This window comes from Apodemus sylvaticus, chromosome X (assembly GCF_947179515.1).
Source record: "Apodemus sylvaticus chromosome X, mApoSyl1.1, whole genome shotgun sequence".
Lineage (NCBI taxonomy): Eukaryota > Metazoa > Chordata > Mammalia > Rodentia > Muridae > Apodemus > Apodemus sylvaticus.
In genome coordinates, this window is record NC_067495.1 from 34,255,536 (window position 1) to 34,281,515 (window position 25,980).

Consider the following 25,980-nt stretch of genomic DNA (forward strand, 5'->3'; position numbering starts at 1 on the left):
CATCAGATCATATTGCAGATGGTTGTGAGTCACCATATGGTTGCCTGGAATTTGAACCCAGGACCTTTGGAAGAGCAGTTGGTGCTCTTAACCTCTGAGCCATCTCTCCAGCCCACCCCCTATTTCTTATCTTTAATAGTCTTGCCAGGATTATGTACATTAGTGGGAAGCTCCTTGCAGGAAACTGCTAACATCACCCCGACAAGACTGATCCTATATGGAGTATCCTTTTCTCTTCATGCCTCTCTTTTGACATTACTTCTTTGCATGGTGAAGTACAAGTTCTGGGGAGGATGTGCTTCAGCTGAGAGCCCATGGTGGTCTGCACTATTCTCCACAATCTACTGAGCAAGACCAGTTATATACTTATCAGTCAAACCTCAACACCTTCTGCTCAGAAATTCTCAAGAAATTCAAGACGGTGACAGCAGATAGTGAAGCTAAGTGAAGGCAGGCAGGTGACTTGCCCCAATGTTGGCAGAGAATGAAGCACCTGTCCTGCACGTCAAGCTTCACCACCCTTGCACCACACAGGACAGCTATGTTCCAGCGACTTGACTCCAGAAGAACGGCAGAAAGAGAAGCTTGGCACTGATACATTGGCACTGATGGAGCCGAGCACAAATTAGGTTCCAAAACTGAGGAACTCTCTGGTTCCCCAGAGAAGGAAATAAACACAGATGGCTACAGATAGGAACAAATTAGGAGCACAGTGAAAAGAGATGCAGTGTTGAACGACAGTTAAGAAGTCAGTGTTAGGTTCTTGCAGGACAGGGAAGGACTCAGCAAAACCAATCAACCATCCAAGCAGCCCATCAATCAACAAACAAACATAAAAAGACCCCAACAAACCAAAACCAAACCAAAGCAAAGCACCACTACAAATGGCCTAAGGAAGAGCTAAAATTAATGCTTTTGTGATGTTGAGGAGACACTGAGTTCACTAATCTCACGTTTAACAACCATTACAGCAATTCCTGGTTTTGGGAGAGGCACAGCAACCCATACAAGGATGGAGTCAATTTGTCCTGGGATTTTGCCTGTGCAATAAAGGATCGCTTTATCCCACAGGCACTTTAGTTCTCTTTTGTCCCATCTTGTTGAATGCTACTAACGGTCAAAAAAGGAGGCCAAGGCTGTAGGCCCATTGACAAAAAATAGAGGCGCCAAGGAGGGGGAAGTCCTGTGGAAGAGGCTCTCAAATCTGCAACTTCTCAGTTCAGCTTTAGTCCTTGATTCTTTTCCAAATTTGCATGAAAATGTATGCTCCTTGAGTCTAGGAGCATTCTATTCTATTCTCCAATACTACCCCTTAGCAATAGAAATGTCGTGAATAATCCCAGTGGGGTTCGCTTGCATTTAAAGAAAAAGTCAGGCTTGTACTTTTACATCACAGGGGTGGTAGCATTTTCTTTTCTTCAAATGGTCAGGAAGTAACTGGGGCTTTTGCTTGGGGAGGAGGGGTAGGCATATGGGGAAGTGTATAGGGAGGCCCCCCGGAAGTCGCGCTGAGCCATTTAAAGCTGAGGTGACCTCCTAACGGATGGCGAATGGCGGGAGAGCATGGCTAAAGCTTTAGCACAGGGCGCGGCCATTCGTGACGCATGCCAGGGAGCCGGCGCCCGCGATTCCACCATTAGCGAGGCCTCACACCCAGCGCTTCAAGTTCGGGACTGGAGGCGTCCCTGCTTCCTCCTCTAAGAGGCGGGTCGGCCCCGCCCCTGCGCCCCGGGTCGCTTGCCCGCGGCCCCGCCCACCTCCTACTCCTGGCCTCCCCCGGCGCAGCGCACTCCCCGCCGGCCCGCAGCTTGACACGCCGCGAGGTCCCTCAGTCTCCCGCGGTCGCCTCCCCAGGCATGGCACAGGGCCTCGCCACACTATGGCAGCAGCAAGGCACAGCACGCTCGACTTCATGCTCGGCACCAAAGGTGAGGGCGCTGCCCGCCACCTGCACTGGGTGCCGTGGCGGCGGTGGTGGCAGCGGCAGCGGTGCTGGCGCGACCCATTCCCTCCGCGCCTATGGGGCTTGAGGCCACAGGGCCAGGCTCCTCCGGGGCGCGCGCGGCAGGGCTGAACAATGCGGACGGCCGCGCGGCGCCTGCGTCTTCCCGGCTGCTGCGCTGAGCACGCTGCGGGCCCTCGTGCACCGGCGGAGGCCGCGCCGCACCGCGCCCCCACGGTCCCCACCGCGTTTGGTCCTCGGCTGAGCTGGAGCCTGGCCGCACTGCGGGGCCTGGGAGAGCTGCGTCCGTGTGTGCCAGCCGCACCGCCCTTCCGGGCCTGGAGCGTCGGTCCACGCGGGCTAGCCGCCCTCCGCGCCCGGTTGTGGGGGGGGGATCCCTTTCAGTCGGTGGGGTGCGGCGGATCCCCGGTAGGGGCGGGTACCGGAGCGCCTTAGCTCCTTCGAGGCACGGCGGGTGAGGCAGGCCTGAGCGAGGGGTGTGCGAGGCGCGGGACTGCTGCCCAAGCCACCTTTTCCTGTGCTGGCAGGCTGCTGAATTTCCCTCTTGGGTGTGTATGTGTGTGAGTGTGTGTGTGTGTGTCTCTGTGTGTGTGTGTCGGGGGTTCCCCTTAAGGGCAGCGAGGGCTGAAGAAGGACCAGGGCCACTCAGCGCTTGCAGGATTCTTAGTCCATCAAAGAAGATGAAGAATCCTCTGAAAAGGGACCAGGAGGACAGAGAAAGGAAATGATTATTATTATCATTGGGGGTGGGGAGGGATGAGATCTGGGCGCGGGAACTAGAGCCAGCACCGTCACCATCAGCCCTAATCCGGGAGGCTCAGATATTCGAGCCTGGTCTCAGCAGAAATGGTTGGGAGGATCTTTATTGCGTGATGGAATTTTGGAGGATAGGGATGCACTTCGGGCTTCTTTTCTTTGAGAGAATCAAGCATGGGCGCAGTGGGCGGGAATGGCTGGGCCTTTAAACGTGCGACTGCGGCAGGCTTCCACTAACCATATCATCCCACACGTAGTGTGTTGCCTCTGTCTTGCATTTTTTTCTGGTTTCTCCATTAATGGAACACCTGGATTTCACTCTGCCTTTTCTGTCGGGATTTTTTTTTTAACACCGACTTAATTGCTTTTGACCTTATGAGCTCCCACTTTTGTACTTTTTCCTCCAATCCTAAAAGATCTCGGAGCTCGCAAGATCAATAAATGCAAAGACAAATAAATAAATAAATAAACAAATAAATAAATAAATAAATAAATCGGGGGATTTGGAGCAAAACCTGGATTTCAGTCTGCCTTTTCTAATTGATTCTGTTCTGTGGGTGGCCTTTTGGGTCTATTTTGTAACGTTTTGGAGCCTCACCTTTTTCTGGGGAGCAAAACAAAAAACAAGAAAAAACAAAGGAAAGCAAGGGACAGTGCACACCTCATAGGGCTTTTATTGTGTACACATGAACTAGAGCCAGTGTGCTTGGGTGGTGGGAATAGAGTTGAAGAAAAAGAAAGCACCGTTCACCCGTTCACTTCCCACTTTTCTTAGGTGAGGATGGACGAAAGGGAGACAGCTGGGAGAGAATCTATAGATGTGGTGGTACTTGGGTGGAGCTGGAGGAGTGTGTTAAGATCACAAAGGTTCTACTGTTATCTTGGCAGCTTACAGGGCTGATTGGTTAATGGGAGTTTTAGCACCTGGAGTTTATTGGCGAGGAATGTGAAGAAACTGTTGTGTAGAGCAAGGCCTCCCAGGTGGGAAGGTGTGAATTTGGGGACTGTGTTCCTCAAGTAATCGCCAAAGGGACTCTTCTATTTATCTCCTGCATCGCTTTTCCAGTAGGCTTGAGGGATGGTGAGTTCAGCATGGGGTCAGAAAAATTCTAGCACTTCCACAGAAGAGTAAACCTTCTTCAGCTTAGTTTAAACATTGAAAATAAAGGGTCAGCCACACTTAAAGCTTGATGGAAGGCTCTTGAGAGAGCATGTGGATCTTTTTGTGAGTCTGAGGCCAGCCTGGTCTGCAAATCAAGTTCCAGGACAGCCAGGGCTGAATAGAGAAACCCTGTTTCGACCCGCCCCTCCTCCAAAAGAGACAAACATTAGCTGTTAATGTTTTAACTCACACTTTGCTCCTAATTAAAAATAAGAAAACTAAAGCCAAGCTTATTGGCAGACCTTTAACCTCAGCACCCAGAGGCAGAGACAGTTTAATTGGATTTTAAAACAATACAGAAACAAGGATGCTTTGGAGTAGACACCAGGTGGCACATTCCTATAATCCCAATACCCTGAAGGCAGAGGCAGGAGAGTTCCGAGAGTTCAAGGCCAACCTGGACAATAGACTGAGATCCTATCTCAAAAGGAGTGCACCTAACGGTACAAAGGAAAATCTTGATGATACCTTTTAGAAGAAAAAAATGGCTACTATGTTCAGGTGTATGCATATATATCTATGTATGTAAGATCTGGAGTTCTTAGTGTTCTGTCAATAAATGAAGAGTAAGGTATGTCCTTATCCAGATCCACATTTTAGAAATGGAGTGATTTGACTACATCACAAGGATTTTTAAATTCCTTTTTTTTTCCAATAAAGGGGTACTTGGTAAGAAATCCATGTGTGAGGTCTCCAAAAACATTTAATTTAATTGTTGATAGTGAGTCAAAAGGCATTACTCTTGGCATGGAAGTATTGGATGTGACTCAAGGGTGAGTCAAATGGTTGTGGAGCTTGGATGCCTCTTCTCTCTCCCTCCTCCTGTTTGTCAGTAATCCTTCCTAATGGAGCAGTTCCATGATGTGATTTTAGTGGAATTAAACTTGAACTCCTTAGCAATGTTATTGTTTCAGTTCCATCTAACCTAGTTACCAATGCAAACTACCTGCAACCTAACCACTTAGTTAGTATTTATCATTCTGACTGATGAAGAAACCCAGAAAATTGTTTTTGCTAAAACAAACCTCATCTTTGGTCATTCTGTAAGTGAAGTGTTGAACTCTGAGGAGTGTTGATCTCAGGAAACATGAGATTCCTTTTTTTTTTTTTTTCAGCTCAAACCCAACAAGAATAAATTAGTTCCAGGGTGTAGTTAGGTATCTTAGGACTGGTGGAGGACATCCTCTTGTTCTGGTCCCAGCAAGGCTTCTTGCTTGTTGGGGAAGTGTTTTGCTAGCCAGTCAGCTTTAAAAACTTCTGTTGCTTATGATTCTTTTTGTCTTCTCTTGGGTTGAGTATATCTGGGAGGTTGAGTGATCTGTGTCTTGGACATACATAGTTCTGGTGGATAAATGCTAATGATTGTGTGATAAATGTTTATATGTGATCCAGGCAGTTTTTCTTTATAGAGTTCTGAGGCTGGGGAGAGATTTTGGAAATCCACTTGATGCCATTCATTTTGCTTTTGGGACCATTGATTATGGGTTTCTGTAGGGAAGTAGAATGAGGTGCATCATTCAGACTATACTTTTGTAACAGAAATCTTGGTTAATATGAATAGAAGACTACTTAATAAATAGTCTTAGCTGAAAAGGTTTGGTGTAAGTTTTGCATCACTTCTTAGTGTGGTGCTAGGGATAGGACCTAGGGCCTTATGCAACTTGGATATACAGCTTTATGCATGTGAAGCAACCTGTTTCACTGAGCCACTCCCCAGCCTACAACAAATATTTTAAGTGAATGAATTAATGCATTTGAATGGGGAAAATACAGATCTATAATTTTTCACTAACTGAAAATCAGTGCTTTCCCCCACTTATGTCAACTACTTACTCCTACCTGTTATAATCAATGAAATAATTTTTCTTTTTTGGTCTTTTGGAGACAAGAGTTTCTCTGTGTAGTAGCCCTGGCTGTCCTGAAACTCACTCTGTAGACCAGGCTAGCCTCCCAAGTGCTGGGATTAAAGACCTGTGCCACCACTGCCTGGCTCAATGAAATCATTTCATATACTTCCAGTTGAAAATAGGGATTACTTAAACTGCAACTTTCAAAACACCCCTCCCCAGAATAACATATGCTGCTTCTTCCCATCCCTTTCTCTGTTTTGGTTTTTGGAGACAGAATCACTTCATGGAGCCCTGGCACTATGTAGGCCAGGTTGGCCTTGAAACTACTGTGTGTTTCTGCCCCCTGAATGCTGGGATTAAAGGTGTGGTCACCAACAAGGCCTAACATGAGCAACAGGATCAGTAAACATAGAGAAGTTTAGACTACTGCAGAACAAAATCCCTGTTTTCAGCTGGAAGTATAGGACATAAAAAACGATTTCATTGGTTATAACAGGTAGGAGTGAGTAGTTGACATAAATGGGAGAAAGTGCTGATTTAAGTTAGTGAAAAAAATATAGGTATGTATTTTCCCCATTCAAATGGAAAGGCCCTTTGTGTTGGGTTTACTGGCTCCTTGTGAATCCCTAGATGCTAATAGAGTGTGGGATCGCCCACACCTTTATTTTACTTGGAGTGCCCTCTACCAGGTCCAGGTTCTGCTTTAAGAACGCTTTTGAAGCATGCTTATTATTTGCTTGTGTGTGTTTGGCAGGCCTAGTCCTGCATTTTAAGTATTAATATACTAGGCCCATTGAAGGTTCCAGATTTTGGGAGGGAGGAGGGGCTTGTGCAATGGAGGCTAGCTTTGAACCCAAGATCTTCTTGCATACTGGATGATGGGATGACTCATGTGTCACCTATCCTCTTTGAGATTTTCAACCTTTATGTGAGATTACCTATTTGATTGCAAGGTCTTTGCTGCTGTCCTAATTGCCAAACTCCTTAATTTTTAAGGTAGTGATTGCCAATTGGGATATTTTTTCCATGCCCCACAGTGTGAGGGAAATTTGGTGGCTTCTGGAGAAATGGTGCTGGAGACTTCAGTTTACCTAAGCATACATGAAGCCTTCTGCTGATTACTCTCACTGTGCCTGTAATCCCAGCACTTAGTAGGTGGTGCAAGAAGATTAGCCGTCTTTTGCTACATAGTGAGTTCAGCCTAGGGTTCTTGAGGCCCTGCCTCAAAATAGAACAAGACTGTAGATATGCTATAGCTACTCTGATAAACATGTTAAAGATGCCTAAAAAGGCCTACCACAGCCCAAAACGTCAGTAGTACCCACAAAGGTAATTGGCCTAAATTATTAGTGTGATAAACTATCTGCAAAACTCCTGGTCTTTCTTAGAAACATCTATTTTGCATGTAAATTGTGGCGGAAGGCTCCACCTTCCCTCAGGGTGCTGGTTGTTTAGTGCTTGGGTATTACTTCCAGTCTAGCCCCTCTCTCCCCCTCCCTGTCCCTCTCCCTCTCCCTTCCTCTCTGTCTCTCTTTTTTCTGAGACAGGGTTTCTCTGTATAGCCCTGGCTGTCCTGGAACTCACACTTCTTCATGGTTTTTCTTAAATTTGCATTGTAAACATCTTCCTTTGGGTTAATTCTGATTCTGATGAAAGTGAATAAAGCCAGATTCCAGAATGCTGAGACAGAAACCAGTGCATCTCTGGGGTTCAAGGCCTGCCTGGTCTACAGAGCTAGGTCTAGAGTAGCCAGGAATGTTATTCAGAGACTGAGAAGCCCTGTCTTGAAAAACAAAACAAAACAAAAGAGAAAGAAAAGGAATAAAAGAGTTCTTACCGCTTTTTCAGCGATCCAGTCAGGCAGCTCACAATTGCCTATAACTGCAACTCTAGGGGATCTGACTCCCTCTTCTGGCCAGTGTGTGTAAAGACACCGGATGATGATGATGGAGGCGAGGGCAATAATACAAAAGAACGCAACACTGAACAAAAGGCAGTCCCCCAACTGTATCAGAATACTTTGGCATGCTTTATCCCTAGAACCTCCTCTGCCCTGTCCTTGAGTCTTACTGAGAGCACCTGCTCAGTGCACTCAAAACTCACTGCTCATCTGTTTTCAGGCTTCTATTTCTTGGCCACAGTCTCACCATTTGTCTCCATTGGCAGAAAGGCTGGATCATTTGCTTCCTTTTCTCATTTACAAAACATTCCTGCATCCTCAGTACCTTCTGTATAACCATAAACTCAGTTATCAGCCCAGAAGATCCATTCCTATCCAGTTCTTGTTTTTACCACAAACCCTGCACCCAGCCTTTCACTTTGCTTTGGTGGTCAGGGTGTCTCAGAATTAAACAGCTTTGGAGGAAGACATTGGTTCTACTTCGCTAGATTTTCTACCATGAGTGAATTGTGCTTGAAATGACTTATAGACTGCTTGAAGAGGGCCATGATTAGAGTCTGTCTGCCTTTCTTTGGCATGCCGCTTTGATTTGCTTTGTTGCAACTTTTTGTTGTTGTTTCAATCAACTTCTCTTTCCTCTGGATTTGTAGAAGATTCTTTGTAGCATTGATCATGCTCAAGATGCCTTCAGCCAAAATAATCCCATTGCTGGGAATTTATTTTTTGGGGGCCTACAATTAAAATTTTGATCAAAATGTATTTATGAAAAATTTTTTAAAAATCCATAATGCTTCTATATAGTGTTGTTCTTACATGATCTCCATTTCTTTCTTTCTTTTTTAAAGATTTTATTTTATATATTTGAGTACATTGTCACTGTCTTCAGTCGCAACAAAAGACAGCATCTGATCCCATTACAGATGGTCACTGAGCCATCTCTCTAGCCCTGATCTCCATTTCTTTAAGCTGGTGGAGGTAGCATATGGTAAAGTTAATTTGTACTTTATATCAAGACACCTGTATTAGCTTTCATTGGATGCTTTTCTCTTGTTTTAAATGCTTTGGGAGGGACACTTGCTGCTGAAAAAATGACCGAGGCCCTGACAGCCTCCTCCTTCCCTCTCAATAGAGGAAAGGTACTTTTTGAAGTCAACTGAAGCCCTGTGCTAGCCATTAAGGAGAGGAGTTTCCAGTAGGCAATTTGTCTTGTTTGTTTTGAGAAAAGAGACCCAGTTTGGTTTTCTTGCGATGGAGGAATTACCAGTTTGGAATCTTCTCATCTCCTCTGCATACAATTAAATCTGTATTTGAATTGGCAGCTCCTTCCTTAGGAGTTGAGGCTAAGGCCCAGAGGCCTTTAGTAACTTTGATCTTGGTACTTTTGTTTTTGGATTTGCTATCCTAAAGATTAGTGATGCCAATCTTTAATTTAATTGCAACTCCCTAACCTATGTACACTAACCCTTGTAGCTAAGGATTCATTTATTAAATTACTGGACATTTGCAAGAGTGTGGTGGCATATACCTGTGACCTGCAGACAGTGGAGATGCTGAGGTAGGGGGGATCCCAACCAAGTTCATGCTAAGCCTGGGCTGCATCTTTAAAAGATATTGTCTTGTGATTGTGTGTTTAAAAATTTGTCCAGTATGGCTATTAGTAAGTTGACTTTTTGGAGTCAGTAATTATTCTGGGTGGTTTTTTGTTTGTTTGTTTGTTTGTTTTGGTACTTTTCTTTTTGGATTTGGTTTTTTTCGAGACAGGGTTTCTCTGTGTAGCCCTGGCTGTCCTGGAACTCACTCTGTAGACCAGGCTGGCCTCGAACTCAGAAATCTGCCTGCCTCTGCCTCCCAAGTGCTGGGATTACAGGCATGTGCCACCACCGCCCAGCTTATTCTGGGTGTTTAATCCACTATTTCACTACATTCACCACCAAACCTACTGTTGAGCCCTGCAGCACTAACCACTATTTCATGGTAGTTCAATTGCAAGCTTGCTTCTTTTAAAAAGCAAAGAAAACTAACTCCTCTACTGAATGTGCAAACCAAGTATGTAAACCCTTAACAACTAGGCATTTTTCCAGATCTCAGGAAAACAATTCTGCTGCCCTATGGTGTGATGGGCCTGGAATTCACTGAAACAATAGTGTCATCTGTCTTTTTGAAATCATAGAGGACTAAGCAATACTAGTAATCAAGCCCCAAACCCAAAGGAGCCAATAGTTTTTGTAGATTCACTGAGCTGGCATAGTTGTGCAGTTTAACAAATGCATCTTGGTGCTCTCCTCTCCATAAAGGCATTAATGATACCAAAATCACACAAGATTGTGCCCTTGAGTGGGATAATCAATAAAATGCTTGGAAGAGTGTCAAGTGATACATAAAGTACTTAACACTAATTATAATATTTAGGACTAAATACTTTGGAACTCTGCCAGCTGATAAAGGTGCTTAGGTAGATATAAAAATGTATAAATTTAGTTGACTCAAGAGATTTGGAAAGTTCTGGCAAAAGAAGGGGTGGAATAAGTTGGCTTGTGAGTTGAACCCAGATCTTTATTTAAAGCCGTGTCCCACCCATGCTGTTGGTTACAGTAGCCAGTGTTTGTATGACCATATTATTTTTACCCTAGGATGGAAATTCTGTAGTGATATCCTGAGTAATCAATTTCCATGGTGTTGCTTTCCTTAAACTAAATTCTCTCTTCCAGGAGTACAGACAGGTCTTAGTGTTAAGGCTAAGTGATGTGCCTGCCCATGGGCCTTCCAGATTTTTCTATTGGCCTTAGAAAATAAGAGTTGAATGTAAAGGTTTATGTAAAAACAAACAAAAAAACTTTAAAAATATTTTAGGACTGATGCATTGGATCAGCCTTTGGGAAACTATGTTTTATAAAGTGGCATGTTTTATAATGACACTTAATGTTGAAGCTTTGAAAAGTATCATACTGAAGCTTTCGTGCCTCAGTTTTGGTTTTGAGGTTGGCAATGAAGATTGTAGGCCTTCCTGTATAAATGTCTGCTGTTTCTAGGCCCGGTTTGTCTAGTCAAGCTTTGGTGGTTTTGGTGTTAGAAGAAAGAGCTTGCCATTAACTCCTTTTAGTATGAGGTATAAAAATATGGTAAGGTAAGACTTTTAACAAAATAACTGAGTTGGAGAAATGGCTCAGCTGGTAAAATCCCTGGAACCCACATAATAGGAGAGAATCACCTCCCTCAAATTGTCCTCTGATGTCTACAAAGGAGCCCACTCACAAACAGATGTAAAAAAAAAGCTAACATGTTTTGTGGTTGTTTTTTCTTTGAATAAAGATTCTGGCTTGAAGAGGCTATAGAAAAAGAAACTGCTAAAGTAGTTTTTTTTATAGATTTGTCTTTTTTTCCCCTTGTTTTTGAGATAGTGCCTCACTGGATCTTCCAGAACTTACTACATAGACCAGGCTGGCCTAGACCACCTAGAGGTTCTCAGTCTTCTTAATGTGGTTGTGACCCTTTAATAATACAATTTCTCATGTTGGGGTGACCATAAAGTTTTTTTCATTGTTACTTCATAACTGTAATTTTGTTACTGTTATGAATCATAAAGTTATCATGTTATCATAATGAGATATCACAATATCTGTGTTTTCAGATGGCCTTAAGTGACCCCTGTGAAAGGGTCATTTGACCCTCAAAGGGGATGCGACTCACAGCTTGAGAACTACTTACTGTATTTGATGCTGAATAAACAATGTGACACATCTAGGAAGGACCCAGTCAAGGATCACAAGTCATCCTGTGATACATCAGTTTCAGCAGCATACATTCAGAAGGAGAAAAGAGTAAACTCTGGCTACAGCCATGAACGAAAGCAGAAGAGAACATTGAGGAAAATATCTAGCCCAAGTCAAATAGCCACTCCCTTCTGTTTATGGCAACATTGGTATCTTTGTGAGGTATAAAGGTCCTCAGTCACCACTTCCCCTCATGTCCTCATCACAAATAATTAGGTCATATCTCAGGCTGGCTCAAGGGATAGGAGAGTAGTAATCATTTCCTTTAGCTTCTTCCACAAAGAGGGAGGGGGCACAAGAAAAAAGTGTGGGCTTGGCCAGGCTTGGTGGTACATGCCTGTAATCCCAGTAAACTGAGGCATGAGGATTAAAAAAAGCATCCCCGCCCCCCAAAAGTTGGGGACAGCAAGTGATATAGCACTTATACAGCTTGCACAAGGGCAATGGTTCAATACCACAAGAGAAGAAATACAAGATTGCCACTTCTAGGGATTTTTCCTAAGACTTTTATCAACATCATGACCATCTAGCTTTCTATCTATTAACATTATTAATACAACTACTATTATTACTTTTACTATTAGGAAGAGGGAGAGGAGAGGGAATATTGATATGATCTTATCATGCTGCTTTGGCTGGCCTGGAGCTCTATGTAGACCAAACTAGCCTTGAACTCAAAGACATTGGCTTGCCTCTGCCTCTCACAGAATCTCTTACAAGTCAGGTCCCTAATACTGCTATTTGTATTTTCATGAACAATTCAAAGATTTCTGTCAGAGTATATGTGCCAGCCTGTGAATCAACAGTAAAATAGCATTCAAAGAGATTAAACAGTTCAAACATATATTTTGATGGCAGAAAAAATTTATTTTTTGGAACTGTCCCTCAAGCTTCCTCCACAGCACAATTAGCACATTTGGGTGCAGTCTTTCACAGCGGGCCTTCAAGTGCCTTCCTCAGAGCTTAGAAGTCGAGGGAAATACAATTGCCATGGGAGAATAGTAGAGAGAAGACAAAGGACACAAGTCAAAACAATCTAAACATAAACAGAGCCATATGCTGTGACAAAGTCCTGATGGGAAAAGCACCATGTGAGGCCCTGAGAACCTGTACTTCACAATGTTTCCAGATGACTCAGGAACAGACAGTCAACCTTACGGGCTCTCTGGGACCTCAAGGCAGAGGACTATGGAAACATTTTCTATAAAGGTCTACATAGTAAACTGTCCAGGTGGTGCAGGCCAATCAGGCTCTATGTCCCAGGTTCTCAAAGTGTCTTTACCCACAGTTTATAACTCTTTAAAAATGCTTAGCTGGAGGGTCAGATTAGAGCAGAGCAGCTAAGCAGGATTTGGCCCAAGGACTTTAATTTGCTGACCCCTGGTTCTCAGGTCTTTTCTAGCTCGAGTGTCTTAATCAACAAGGACATTTAGCTTTAATTTGACAATCTGAATTTCTAGAAGTGACTTGTTAGAACTTAAGCTTCAAATAACACAACCATAATTTCCTGTATCTAAGTCAGCAACTTTTTAATTAAATGCTGTAGAAAACTGTCAGTCACCTAAGATGTCTGCTTTTTATAGAGTATATGGATAGAGGATATTTAGGGGGGACAGTCTTAAATCACCAATCTTTGTTCCCACTTTAAGAAACAAAAACAATGGTCTAGGAGGACTTTTTTAAAAAAGCTTTAAAAAAAAAAGTAAATTAGGGAAATGACAAACCAACAAGGCTGACAAAAAAAGAAGTCAGAAAGCCTATACCAGAAAAGTACTTGGTAAAAGCAAACCAACCAACCAACAAACATTCCAGACCCCACAGGCACTAGAAGGATAGGGAATACTATGAACAACCTGATACACACGTTTGACAGTTTGCAGAAGAAATGGGCACATTTTAGCAACACTTAACTGTTACTTGGCAGCATCTTTTACCCCAGTGGCTCTCAGCATCTGGGTTGTGACCCCTCCTTTGGGGGGGTCAAACAAACCTTTCACAAGGGTTGCATATTAGATATCCTGCATATCAGATATTAAAATTATCATTTATAACAGTAGCAAAATTATAGTTATGAAGTTAGAACAAAAAATTTTATATAGTGGGAGGGGCACCACAACATGAGGAACTGCATTAAAGGGTTGCATCATCAGGAAGGTTGAGAACCATTGCTCTAAGAATTCATACCAACTAATGGTATTTATCTTACCACAAAATGAATGGCAGGTTTTACCAAAATCTCCATTTGTGTGCTTTTAAAAAAGGTTCACTTATTTCTTTATGCATATGGTGGTTTTCAGAGTTCAGATGAGGGTGTTTGATCTTCTGGTGACCAAGTCCAGCCAGTCACCAGGTTCTCTAGGGAGGGAGCAAGGATTAAAAAGAAGAAAAAGACAATTATGTTAACACTGTAGCATGACCCCAGCCAGTTCTGAAGCTGAAGCAGGTTTATTTTTTCCAGTTTGCTTTTGTACCAGTCTAAGTACATGTAAAGAATAAGGTCAGTTCTAGGTCAAGGAACTAATAGTGCAATAAACAAACGGCAAAGTCCCACGGTATTCAGGGATCAAGATGATCAAGATCGAGCCGGTGGTGATGGTGCACACCTGTAATCCCAGCACTTGGGAAGCAGAGGCAGGTGGATTTCTGAGTTCAAGGCCAGCCTGGTCTACAGAGTGAGTTTAAGGACAGCCAGGGCTACACAGAGAAACCCTGTTTCATAAAACCAAAAAAAAAAAAAAAAAAAAAGATCAAGATCTTGAGCCTACTTCCTTGTCCTAGTCCAAAGTCATTTTTTTTTGCTTGAGCCTATTTCCCTTTCCTAGCCCAATGTCAAATTCCTGCCAAATTTCTAGAAGTGGCCCCAAGAGCTCTCCACACTCCGGAACTGAAGTTATAGCCTGTAGCTGTCACGTGGTTGCTGGGAACTAAAACCTCAGGTCTTATCTCTCCATCACTGCCATGCGTTTTAAAAATTAAAACAATTTCAAAGATGACACCATAGATGTGCTAATGTAGATGGGAAATAAAAGCTCAGAGGCCCTAGCCCTAGACAAGGAACTATACACATCTAAGGAAGGAATCCTGAGAGCAGGGGAAATAGTTTTCTCCAGGGAAGAGCACACCAATTGGTTATCCAGTACCAAATGGTTAACCCTGAAAGTATACATACAAATAACATCATACAGACTGAGCAGGTTGTATTTATTTAGAAGTGTGTGTCTGTGTCTGTATGGATGTAACAATAAGGAACGAGACCACGAATTTAAAAGAAAGTCATGGACAAGATGGGGGAGTTCATGGGAGGGCTTACTTAGGGGGAAGGGAAGGGGGAGAGGGAGATGGCATAATTATAATCTCAAATTTAATTTATTTAAAAATAAAATAATTTTACATTTTTAAATGGTGTGTGTGTGTGTGTGTGTTGTAATGTTCATGTATACTGGTGACATGGCTCCTGTTTCATGGCACTAGCACACAGTCTCTGAGCCATAGTGTGCTAATTAATGTAGAGGACAGAGGTAGCTCTCTCCTAATATGTGGGTTCTGGGTATCAATCCCAAGCCCAGCTGGCTTGGCAGTAAGCACCTTTACTCTCTGAGCCATCTTAACCAGCCTCTTTCTTGCTTATATTCTCCCATAGGTTAGATTAGAAGGAAGAGCGGGGTTTGCTCTCCAGATGAGGATAGGTTGTGTCTCCAGTTTTAAGAAGAAAATGGCCTTACCTTAAGAAGGAAAGAGGGGGTATAAGTTTTGATTAGCATTTTGTTTTTAACCCAAAGAGGCCTTAGAATTGTATGCCAAATTATATTTCTTACCTTCTAGAGTAGGTATATATACTATGGGAAGGTAATAAGAGCTGGCTCTGTGTGTCCTTGGAAATGCCCCTTAAACTGTTTTCTGTTGTAATGGGAATGGGACAGCAGGGCAGGGAAATTAGCAGCACATTGCCGTTAAGTTATGACTTGATATGTTGTGAATTTTAAGAAATAGACATTGTGGCTGGCACTTAAACATTTCCATCTGGCCTTCCTTAATGCATGCTTGCTTGAAAGGAGTTTGGGTGTTATTTCTGTGTTGGTGTTGTATGGCTATTAATCTAACTTCAGTTGGGCTTTTTTCCCCCTTTTTTCTTTCTTTGTGAAGTTAATTTTTCTTGGTTGTGTTCTTCTTTACGAACATCAGAAAACATGATCTGAAGTAAGCCTGACCTAAAATTGCTGCTCTAATTGTCGTGGTCTGCATTTTATAGTCATACATCTCCTCTCTGACTAAACAATAGCCTAAGACTGTGGCTGCAGGAGCATTGACAGCAGTATAGTTGCAGAGGAACAGCCCTGTGGTCCCCTCACACTGTCCCCAGAACTTAGCAGTCTGCCATTTATTGTTGGATGAGGAGAAGGGATGGGACAGAACACTACCTACCCTGTAGGCTCTTTACCTGGTGTCTTGTAGCTGTGCCTGAGCCTAATGGGGATCTGTGTTAGAGGGACTTAAGGTCTTGCCTTGGCTATCTCTGAGTAAACAGAAGTAGGAAGGCTCAGCTCATTTCTTTGGGCTTTTATGAATCACATTGTAACAGATAACCACGGAATGTATTCTAAAAGGATTTAATTTTTAAAAATTATGCACATGTGTAAATGACTTCATGTTTGTGTGCCCGAGGAGGCCAGAAGGAGGCATAGGAATCCCTTGGAGTTAGAATTATATAGGCGATAGTAAGTTGTTTAATGTGTATGTGCTGGGAACTAAATCCAGGTCCTCTGGAAGAACATCAGCAAGTAAATGACCTTAACCACTGATCTTTCCAGCATAGAAACTTTTTTAATGGTATTTAGTCTTCACATGGGCCCACAAGATAACTAAAAACAGGATGAAAACCTAGCACTGCTGTCTTTATTTTGGTAGACTCCTGCTTGATTCTGCTAAGGCATGATAGTCACTAATGAATATCTGTCTACCTAACCTATTCATGCCCCTTTAAGGCTGAGAAGAACCATTGACCAGACCCACAGTTGCCCTAGATTATTAGAACAATAAGGCCTTATAGGCCAAGCTTAGCCTGTTGGAACTGCTGGGGTCAGGTTTCTTTGCTCCCATTAAATCTCCAGTTGTAACTTGATATATGGTTCCCTGGCTATATGGTAGTTTTTATATATCCTTAGAGTTCTGTGACCATCCCCATGGTCAGTTTTAGAACATTTCGATTACATCGGAAAGAAACCAGTTACTCTGTAACCATCACCCCACTTCCTGTTTTACCATTCATTCTTCCCAGGCTCTGGTAGTTGCTAATATACTTTCTGTCTTTTGGACTGATCTTTTATGACCGCATCATATAAATAGAATTGTATGCTCTGTAGTCCCTTGTATCTGGTTTTCTTCTTTTAGTATGTTTTGAGATCCATCTGTGTTGAATGTAGCATGTATCTGTACTTTGTTTCATTTATGGCTGAGTAACAGCCCTCAGTATCGATAGAGCATACTTTTCTTATCCATTTATAACTTGGTGGACATTTGAGTTGTTTCTGCTTTTTTGGCTATTATGAGTCATGTTGTATCAAATAATCATATCTGTCCCTGTTTGGGGTGATTAATTGTCATGCAGCTGTTGAGGGAGGGAGGAAGGGAGGGGAAGATAGAGAGAGAGAGAGAGAGAGAGAGAGAGCTCTCAGGCCTTGCTGGTTTCTCAGAGAACTCTAGTTCAGTTTCATCTCTTGGAGCTTAAATGGCTTGAGCCTTGCTGTTGGAGAGCAATTTTGGTGGGGTGTTAGGGATGTGGTGTGCAATTCCCAGGTTCATAATTTAAAAATCTGCCTGACCAGAATAGAAAATCACCCCACCCCACCCCACCCCCAATTTCAGTGAATACCAGAGCCTAAAACAGTGCGGACAACAAAACGTTCCAATTCCTTCCTCTTAAAGAGGAGACTTCTAAGATTACCCATAGGATGGTTGGCTGAGTTGGCTGTGGAATCTGCATAAAAAACAGGATTTCTTCACAAGACACAGTTTGAGTTGGGGTTTTACACCATTAGAATTTTCTCATGCCGTTCAGTGTGGGCATAGTTTGCCTAAGAGTACTCTTTGAATATGAAAAGTTTAAAGCCATACATCAAGCCCCAAGTGGCAGAATAAGCTCCTCTCCACCATGTGTTAGAATTATCAAATTCCCTAGTGCAGCATCTAATATACTCAAGTTTGAGAAGACATATTTTGGCCCTAAGAGGTAAAGAAGAACCAGGACTGTAATGTTTCCTGTCTTTATCAGCATCTTGGTTTTTTCGTCAGTATGACTCTTTAGGCTCCAAAGGTCTACAGCTAACCTGTTGCTTACTCACCACACAGCCACACAAGCAGCTGATCTTTTTTTATGATTGAGGAAGTTAGGTCTTTAAGTGAGATGTGTTCCAGCATGGGAGTTTGTCTAGGGCAGAGGCTGTGTAGAGGTTTGTAGGAAAAGATTGGTATATATACAGTCTGACTTTAGTAGTATAATTTCACAAAATATTTTGAGTACACTTAAGGTTTGACCTGTCATCTAAGGTCAAATGCTGAAACATCTGCTTGTTAGTGTTATCATGTCAGTGCTCAAAAACTGTCCCATTTTGGAGGAATTTGAATTTTAGATTTAGAGATTACAGAGCCTCATCATATGTAACGAGAAGAGACCTCATGAACCTGATTGTGATTTCAGATTGGAACTGTGTGAAGAGTTGCCCGGGAGGTGGAGTCCAATAAATAGCATAGATAGGTTTGACCTTCAGCCATCTGGGGCAAGGGTCAGAGGAGGAGGTTGTCAAAGAGAGTCCTGTAAATGGATCCCTGGTAGAAAACAAAGCAGGGAGAGATGACAATTAGCTTCTCCTCTGTGTATATGTGTGTACCTACATGTATGTGTGAGGGCCAGAGGTTACCCTTGCATGTGATTGCTCAGGTTCTGTCTTCCTTTCTTTTTGAGGCAGAATCGTTTTGCTGGCCTGGAGCTCATGTTAGGCTGGCTGGCTAGTGAGCCCCAGTTATCTGCTTAGCTCTATTTTTACCTCCCCAGCTCTGGGATTATAAGTGTGTTCCTCCATGCCCAACTTTTTTTTTTTTTTTGAATGTGGGTTCTGGGGATTGTACCCATTCTTATATAGCAAGCAACTATATAACTGAGCTCGCTCTCCAGCCTGATGTAGGCATTTAGGCCTCTGTTCTTTTTCTTTCCTCCATTCCTTTTGTGCCCTTACCTCCTTTCCTTTCCCTTTCCCTTTCCCTTTCCCTTTCCCTTTCCCTTTCCCTTTCCCTTTCCCTTTCCCTTTCCCTTTCCCTTTCCCTTTCCTTTCTCCTCTCCTCCCTTCCTCCCTTCCTCCCTTCCTCCCTTCCTCCCCCTCCTTTTTTTCTTTTTTTGGTAGTGGTGGTATATGTGGACCATGTGATTCATTGTAAGTTATTGTCAAGTAAGGAAAGCAGGTAGCAGCTTAGAAATAGGCATTGCATTGTTCATTAGATAAAGGACTCTGGAATGGTCACTGTATTTTGGAGTCTTTGAAAGCTTCTTAGTCATAATTCAGGGGATATATATATATATATATATATATACCTACTTTCTTGCCCAGCCATTGTAATGAGTTTTTTCCCCTTGGTTTTTTGTTTGTTTTGTTTTGTTTTGTTTTGTTTTTTTTGAGACAGGGTTTCTCTGTATAGTCCTGGCTGTCCTGGAACTCATTCTGTAGACCAGGCTGGCCTCAAACTCAGAAATCCGCTTGCCTCTGCCTCCCCAGTGCTGGGATTAAAGGCGTGCACCACCACCACCTGGCAACATTTTATTTTTAAATTGCCTTATGTGTATAAATATTTTGCTTGCACATATGTCTGTGCACATATACATTCAGAGTACATATAGGCTAGAAGAGGGTATCAGATCCCCTGAAATTGGGGTTACATACAGATGGTTATGTGGGAGATGGGAGTTGAACTGTGTCTTCTGCAACAGCAGTAACTCTTTATTTTTTTTTTTTTTTGAGACAGGGTTTCTCTGTGTAGCCCTGGCTGTCCTGGAACTCACTCTGTAGACCAGGCTGGCCTCGAACTCAGAAATCCGTATCTGCACATCTAAACGTATCTGCACAGCATCTATTAAGCGCCTTAGATTAAGACAAGTAAGCCACCACACAACGTTAAGTGAACTGGAGCTCAGAGCTCTGACTTTTGGGTTTTCCCTTAAACCTTGGTTTTTATAAAGAAATAACCAGAGGGCTCATTTAGCCACCTCTCCCTCTGGAGGCTTTAGGGCCATGGATAACATGAGAGGCCCCAGATCAGGAAGAAAATGAATGTGAAGTGAAATGGGCAGTAAAGCAAATAGAACGATTCCAATAGCCCCCTACAGACACCTTTCTGGCAGGACTGGCACACTCAGATAGCCACAGGAATCAGGAGCCACACAAACACACTGGGCATAGCAACAAGTAAAGAATTGGTCTGCCAGAAATTCAGTCTGACCTGCCTGGTTTTATTGAATTAGAGGGTATGCTCATAGTGTAGAAACTAGTAACATTTCAAATTGGATTTCTTTTTTACCCTTTGGCATTTATCTTGAAACTGGCCAGAGGGCTGCTTTCAGTCCACATGGTGCCTTTCTGCTAATTGTGCCTTTGAGAAAAAGGAATGGCCACCATACTTGGCTTGGCCAGCAGTCTAGAACATTGCATTAGATCTAAGGCATCCCATTTCCATGGCCTAGATAGCTGAGTTTGTACTTGCTCCCCAGGCCAGGTTCCTGACCTATCACATCCAAGATAATGCTGAATTTCCCACTTCATTTGTTTTCTTTTATAGCATGCCAGCAAGAACACAACCTTAAGGCCATTTACCAGGAATGATTATTCTTTTATACACCTTCAAAACAAAAACCATCTATCTGGTCTAGCCAAGGAAGACTGCATAATGACAGAGTGGCTTCCACATTTAAGGTAGCTTCTGTTATTCTTGGTGTTCTTTTCCTTCCTGCTTTGTGCTTAACTCAAGTCACCTGCACAGTGGACTGATCTGTCAGGCTACAGTGCCAAATACAAACTGAATTTGACAGGTTTGGTTCATGTGATGAAGTTTACAAATAAAATACTTTTTTTCCTTTATTTTTTTCTGTGCATGGGTGCTTTGCTTGCATAACTGCATCATGGTGCATGCAGAGCCCTCAGAGGCCAAAATAGGGTATCCATTCCCACCTGGAACTGTAGTTATAGATAGTTGTGAGCCGCCACGTGGGTACTAGGAATTGAACTCAAGTCCTCTAGAAGAACAGCCAGTGCTTTTAACCACTGTTCCATCTCTGTAGCCCCCAGAAGTACATTTTAGGGAGGTGGGTTGTCTTAAATACTGTAGTTCTGGAGATGCAATTCAGGCCTTCTGTTGTACTTTCATAAAACCAATTTCAGGAGAGCAAAGCAAGCTGGATTATGCCAACGAGCATAGTTTTGCTAGGAAGAGAATTCCCTGACTCACTGGGCTACTGCTTGTATTCCAAGCTGCTTTGTTGGAATGGGTGTATGGGGTGGATTTTGTGCCTTTCTTTTCTCTCTGATGTGAAGCTTTATCTTTGAGGTGACATCAGTTTTTGACGTTTGGCTTTCTGGTTACTTAGCCCTTCTTTCTCTCTATATCTTCTGTCTCTTAAAATGATACCTGTTAGTGGGTTTAAGGCCCACTTAGTCTAGATGCTCTTATCTGGTGATATGCAATTCAATTATATCTGCAAAGGCTTGTCCAAGGAAAAGCCTATTTCTCTTTTTTTGTTCCTTCCTGAGGAGCCAGTTTGCAGAATTGTTCTTCATTTACCCTTATCAGAAAAGGGCTCCTTTGTAGATGTAATTGCAGAAGGACAAACTGAATTTTGCTCTTTAAGTAATTGCCATGTTGTGGAAGATTCTTACCTTGCATAAGCCTCTGAGAGGTTAATGAATGCTGATTTGTTTTATTGAGACAGGGCTTTACTCTGTAGCCAAGGCTGGCTTAGAGCTTACAGTATAGTCCAGGCTGGCCTGAGCTTCTGGCAGATAGATCATCCTGCCTTAGCCTCCAGAGCCGCCACGCCTGAGCAGCTAGCAGTGACCTCAGGCTTTACTTTGAGGAACAGTTGTGAGGTGGGGCAGGTGGGGCAGGGTGGAGAGGCGGAAATACAACCGGGAAGTTCTTTCTGTGCTTCAGCTTTTGCTGTTTCCAGTATGTCACTCAGTGACATTTTTAATTTCTATTTTTTCATTTATATATCAGAAACAGTTTCCTTTTGTAAACATTTAAACAATAAAATGAAAATTCCCAAGTTATTAGTGAGACTCATCAATAATCTATACACATCCCCTTGCTAGAACTGTGCTCCCTTCAATTTATTTAGATGAAAATGGAATCTCATCCTTTTGAAATTTCTGGTTTTGTTGAATAGTTACAGCTCTGTATCTTTGCCATACCTATCTGTGGTCAGTTCTTGTGTTCTTCTCAGGTGTTCTTTTTAGCTTCTCCACACAGGATGGAGGATATTTAGATATTCTTATACATTTCAGTCATCAAATTTATTTTATTAAATTTTAATGTTTTGTGGTTACTAGGATAGAACCCAGGGTCCAAACCATTTTAGAGGCAAATGTTCTACTACGAAACTCTACGACCCAGGCCGTAGCTTTGCTTTTGCATGTCTTTTTCCTAATCACCTTCCTTATTTCCTGTCTTCCAGCTGATGGTGAGGCCATTCTGAAAGGCCTGCAGTCCATTTTTCAGGAGCAGGGCATGACAGAGTCAGTGCACACCTGGCAGGACCATGGATATTTAGCAACTTACACGAACAAGAATGGCAGGTAAGGTGACCTCATGGGCTTTAGATGGGAACACAGCTGGGACTAGGGATGATATCCAAGTTTCTTTATTTTTTTCTTTGAGACAGTATTGCTTTGTGTAGCCTTGGTTATTGAATAGACCATGCTAGACTCAAATTCACAGACATATGCATGCCTCTGCCTCCCAAGTGCTGGGATTAAAGGTGTGCAATACTACCACTTGGCTGCAGTATTCCTTTTTTCTCTTTCTTTTTTTGACAAGGTACATGTAGCCCAGCGTAGCTTGCTCACTAGACCCGGGATGACTTTGAACTCCTGAGTGCAGCGATGACAGGAATGGTGGAGCATAACTGATTTACATGCTGCTAGGCTTTGAACCCAGGACACCAAGTACATGCCTGGCTGGCTTACTTGCTTTCTCTTTCTCCCTCTCCCCTCTCCCCTCTCCCCTCTCCCCTCTCCCCTCTCCCCTCTCTCCTCTCCCCTCTCCCCTCTCCCCTCTCCCCTCTCTTCCCTCTCTCCCCTCTCTCCCCTCTCTCCCCTCTCTCCCCTCTCTCCCCCTCTCTCCCCTCTCTCCCCCCCTCTCCCCCCTCTTCCCCCTCTCCCCCCTCTTCCCCCTCTCCCCCCTCTCCCCCCTCTCCCCCCTCTTCCCTCTCTTCTCTCTCCCCCCCTCTCTCCCCTCCTCTCTCCCCTCTCTCCCCTCTTCTCCCCTCTCCCCTCCCCTCTCCTCCCTCTCCCCCCTCTCCCCTCCTCTCTCCCCTCCTCTCTCCCCTCTCTCCCCTCTCCCCCCTCTCCCCCCTCTCCCCTCTCTCTCCTCCTCTCTCCCCCTCCTCTCTCCCCTCTCTCCCCTCTTCTCCCCTCTCCCCCCTCTCCCCCTCTCCCCCCTCTCTCCCCTCTTCTCCTCTCTCCCCTCCCCTCTCCCCTCTCTCCCCTCTCCCCCTCTCCCCCCTCTCTCCCCTCTTCTCCTCTCTCCCCTCCCCTCTCCCCTCTCTCCCCCTCTCTCCCCTCTTCTCCCCTCTCCCCTCCCCTCTCCCCCCCTCTCCCCCCTCTCCCCCCTCTCCCCTCCTCTCTCCCCTCCTCTCTCCCCCTCTCCCCTCCTCTCCCCTCTCTCCCCTCTCTCCCCTCTCTCCCCTCTCTCCCCTCTCTCCCCTCTCTCCCCTCTCTCCCCTCCTCTCTCCCCTCTCTCCCCTCTTCTCTCCCCTCTCCCCCCTCTCCCCCCTCTCCCCTCCTCTCTCCCCTCTTCTCCCCCCTCTCCCCTCTCTCCCCTCTTCTCCCCCCTCTCCCCCCTTCTCCCCCTCTCCCCCCTCTCCCCCTCTCCCCCTTCTCTCCTCTTCTCTCCCTTCCCCTCTCCCCCCTCTCCCCTCCTCTCTCCCCTCTCTCCCCTCTTCTCCCTCCCCCCTCTCCCCTCTCTCCCCTCTTCTCCCCCCTCTCCCCTCTCTCCCCTCTTCTCCCCCCTCTTCCCTCTCTCCCCTCTTCTCCCCCCTCTCCCCCTTCTCCCCCCTCTCCCCCCCTCTCCCCCCCTTCTCCCCCCCTTCTCCCCCCTTCTCCCCCCCTCTCCCCTCTCTCCCCTCTCTCCCCTCTCTCCCCTCTTCTCCCCTCCTCTCCCCTCTTCTCCCCTCCTCTCCCCTCCTCTCCCCTCTTCTCCCCTCTCTACCCTCTTCTCCCCTCTTCTCCCCTCTTCTCTCCTCTTCTCTCCCCTCTCCCCTCTTCTCCCCTCTTCTCTCCTCTTCTCTCCTCTTCTCCCCTCTTCTCCCCTCTTCTCTCCCCTCTCCCCTCTTCTCCCCTCTTCTCCCCTCTTCTCCCCTCTTCTCTCCTCTTCTCTCCCCTCTCCCCTCTTCTCCCCTCTCTCCCCTCTTCTCCCCTCTCCTCCCCTCTTCTCCCCTCTTCTCTCCTCTTCTCTCCCCTCTCCCCTCTTCTCCCCTCTTCTCTCCTCTTCTCTCCTCTTCTTTTCTTTCTGATGGTTTCTCTGTCCTGGATCTTAGTCTGTAGGACAGGTTGGCCTCGAACTCAGAATTCTGCCTTTTTCTGCCTCCCAAGTGCTGGGATTAAAGGCGTATGTCACCACTAACAGGCCATGCCTGGCTTTTTGTTGTTGTTGTTTCTGACATCTTTTAGAAGTGGCTAGAATTCAGAGCTTTCACAAAATTCTCTTGCCCAGTCATTTCCCCCAGAGTGAAAGGCAACTGGACTTGGGCTTTGATATTTCTTTAAAGCTCCAAAGATTCTTCTTTCTGCCTAGGCCCAAGCAAGACTTCTGGCAGCTGAAGCAGTGTGACACTGCCAGGCAAGGATTTGGAGTTGGTTAAAATAAATTTGTGGAGCATCAATCCTCCCAGTACACACACACACACACACACACACACACACACACACACACACACGTTTCTGCTGCAGTGGGTCAGTCTCCTCTTCTGCAAGGATTTGGAGTTGGTTAAAATAAATTTGTGGAGCACCACTCTTCCCAGTACACACACACACACACACACACACACACACACACACACACACACACACACACACACACACACACACACACACTCACACACGTTTCTGCTGCAGTGGGTCAGTCTCCTCTTCTGTCGAATTTCCAACAAACCCATGGTTGCATTGCTGCTGGCTAGAGCATTGTTAGGAGTGATTATCTTTTACTAAAAACTGTAGTAAAATACAGAATGAAAACAAGTCAGGCTCAGAAGGATGGATACTGTGTGTTTTCTTTCATGTGAAAACTGCATTTAAAATTACACACGTGTGTGTATCTATGTTTGTCAGTCATGAAACTAGAAAGGGGATCATGAGAAAGGAGGAAGAGATTCTAAAGGAGATGGGAAATGGGGTAATAGAATACATGACAGAAGAACGAGAAGAGAAGGGCTGGAGAGGTGGCTCATAGGTTAAGAGCACTGACTGTTCTTCCACAGGTCCTGAGTTCAATTCCCAGCAACCACATGGTGTCTCACAACCATCTGTAATGAGATCTGACGCCTTCTTTTGGTGTGTCAGAAGACCGCTACAGTGTACTTAGATATAACAATAAAAAATAAGAGAGAACTAATTGGGAGTGGGGGTGGGGGTGTCTCTCAATGATAGGACAAGCCCAGACTTCTGGCCAACTTCATGTGTGTGTTTAGAGGTTGCCTTAGATATATCTAAAGTGATAACTTCTTCCTTAAGAGTGGCCTAAATTCAACAGGATCACCAGCCTTCTTCATCTCTCACCTATGCCCTGCTTCAGTTACTTAAGAGGCTCCCAGAAGCAGAGAATCCTCAGCTGTCCTCTAGCCCGACATCTGTGTCATGTAGACCTCTCCTCATTCTCTGTTACTGAACTCTCTACTGTCACGGCACTCTGTTTTTGCTATGGTCCATTCTTTGTCATCCAACACTACTGCTCCTTCCCCCAGAGGTGAAAAAATTCCTCATCTTAGCCATCTCCTAAGAGCTTCTGCAACCAGACTTTACCTGCCTCAGTTTTTATTTTAAAAGTTCTTTATTTCTATTGGTTTGACACGTTACATGCCCGTATGTCTTTACTTCATTTGCAGGTAGTATCTGCTTGCAGTGGAGGCTAGATGGTTGTGAGCTGCCCTGTCTGTGTTGGGAATTGAACCCAAGGCCTCTGGAGGAGCTAATAGTGCTCTTTTCTGTGCTATCTTTCTAGCCACAATTCTGGTTGTATACATAGCACTTAGAATTATTAATTTTTTTGAGAAAGGAACTTTTGTTTGTTTGTTTGTTTGTTTGTTTGTTTGTTTGTTGGTTTTGGTT

General features: G+C 44.3%; 1 protein-coding gene across 1 annotated transcript in view; it reads left to right on the plus strand.

Annotated features, from left to right (window-relative positions):
* Positions 1-1,601: 1,601 nt before the first annotated feature.
* The window catches only part of Sms (spermine synthase), a 47,009-nt gene continuing 22,630 nt past the window's right edge, over positions 1,602-25,980 (plus strand). Inside the window, exons 1-2 of the mRNA XM_052171027.1 lie at positions 1,602-1,928; positions 22,113-22,233. Coding sequence (XP_052026987.1) covers positions 1,880-1,928; positions 22,113-22,233 — 170 coding nt within the window. The 5' untranslated portion in view covers positions 1,602-1,879. The remainder of the gene's footprint in view (positions 1,929-22,112; positions 22,234-25,980) is intronic.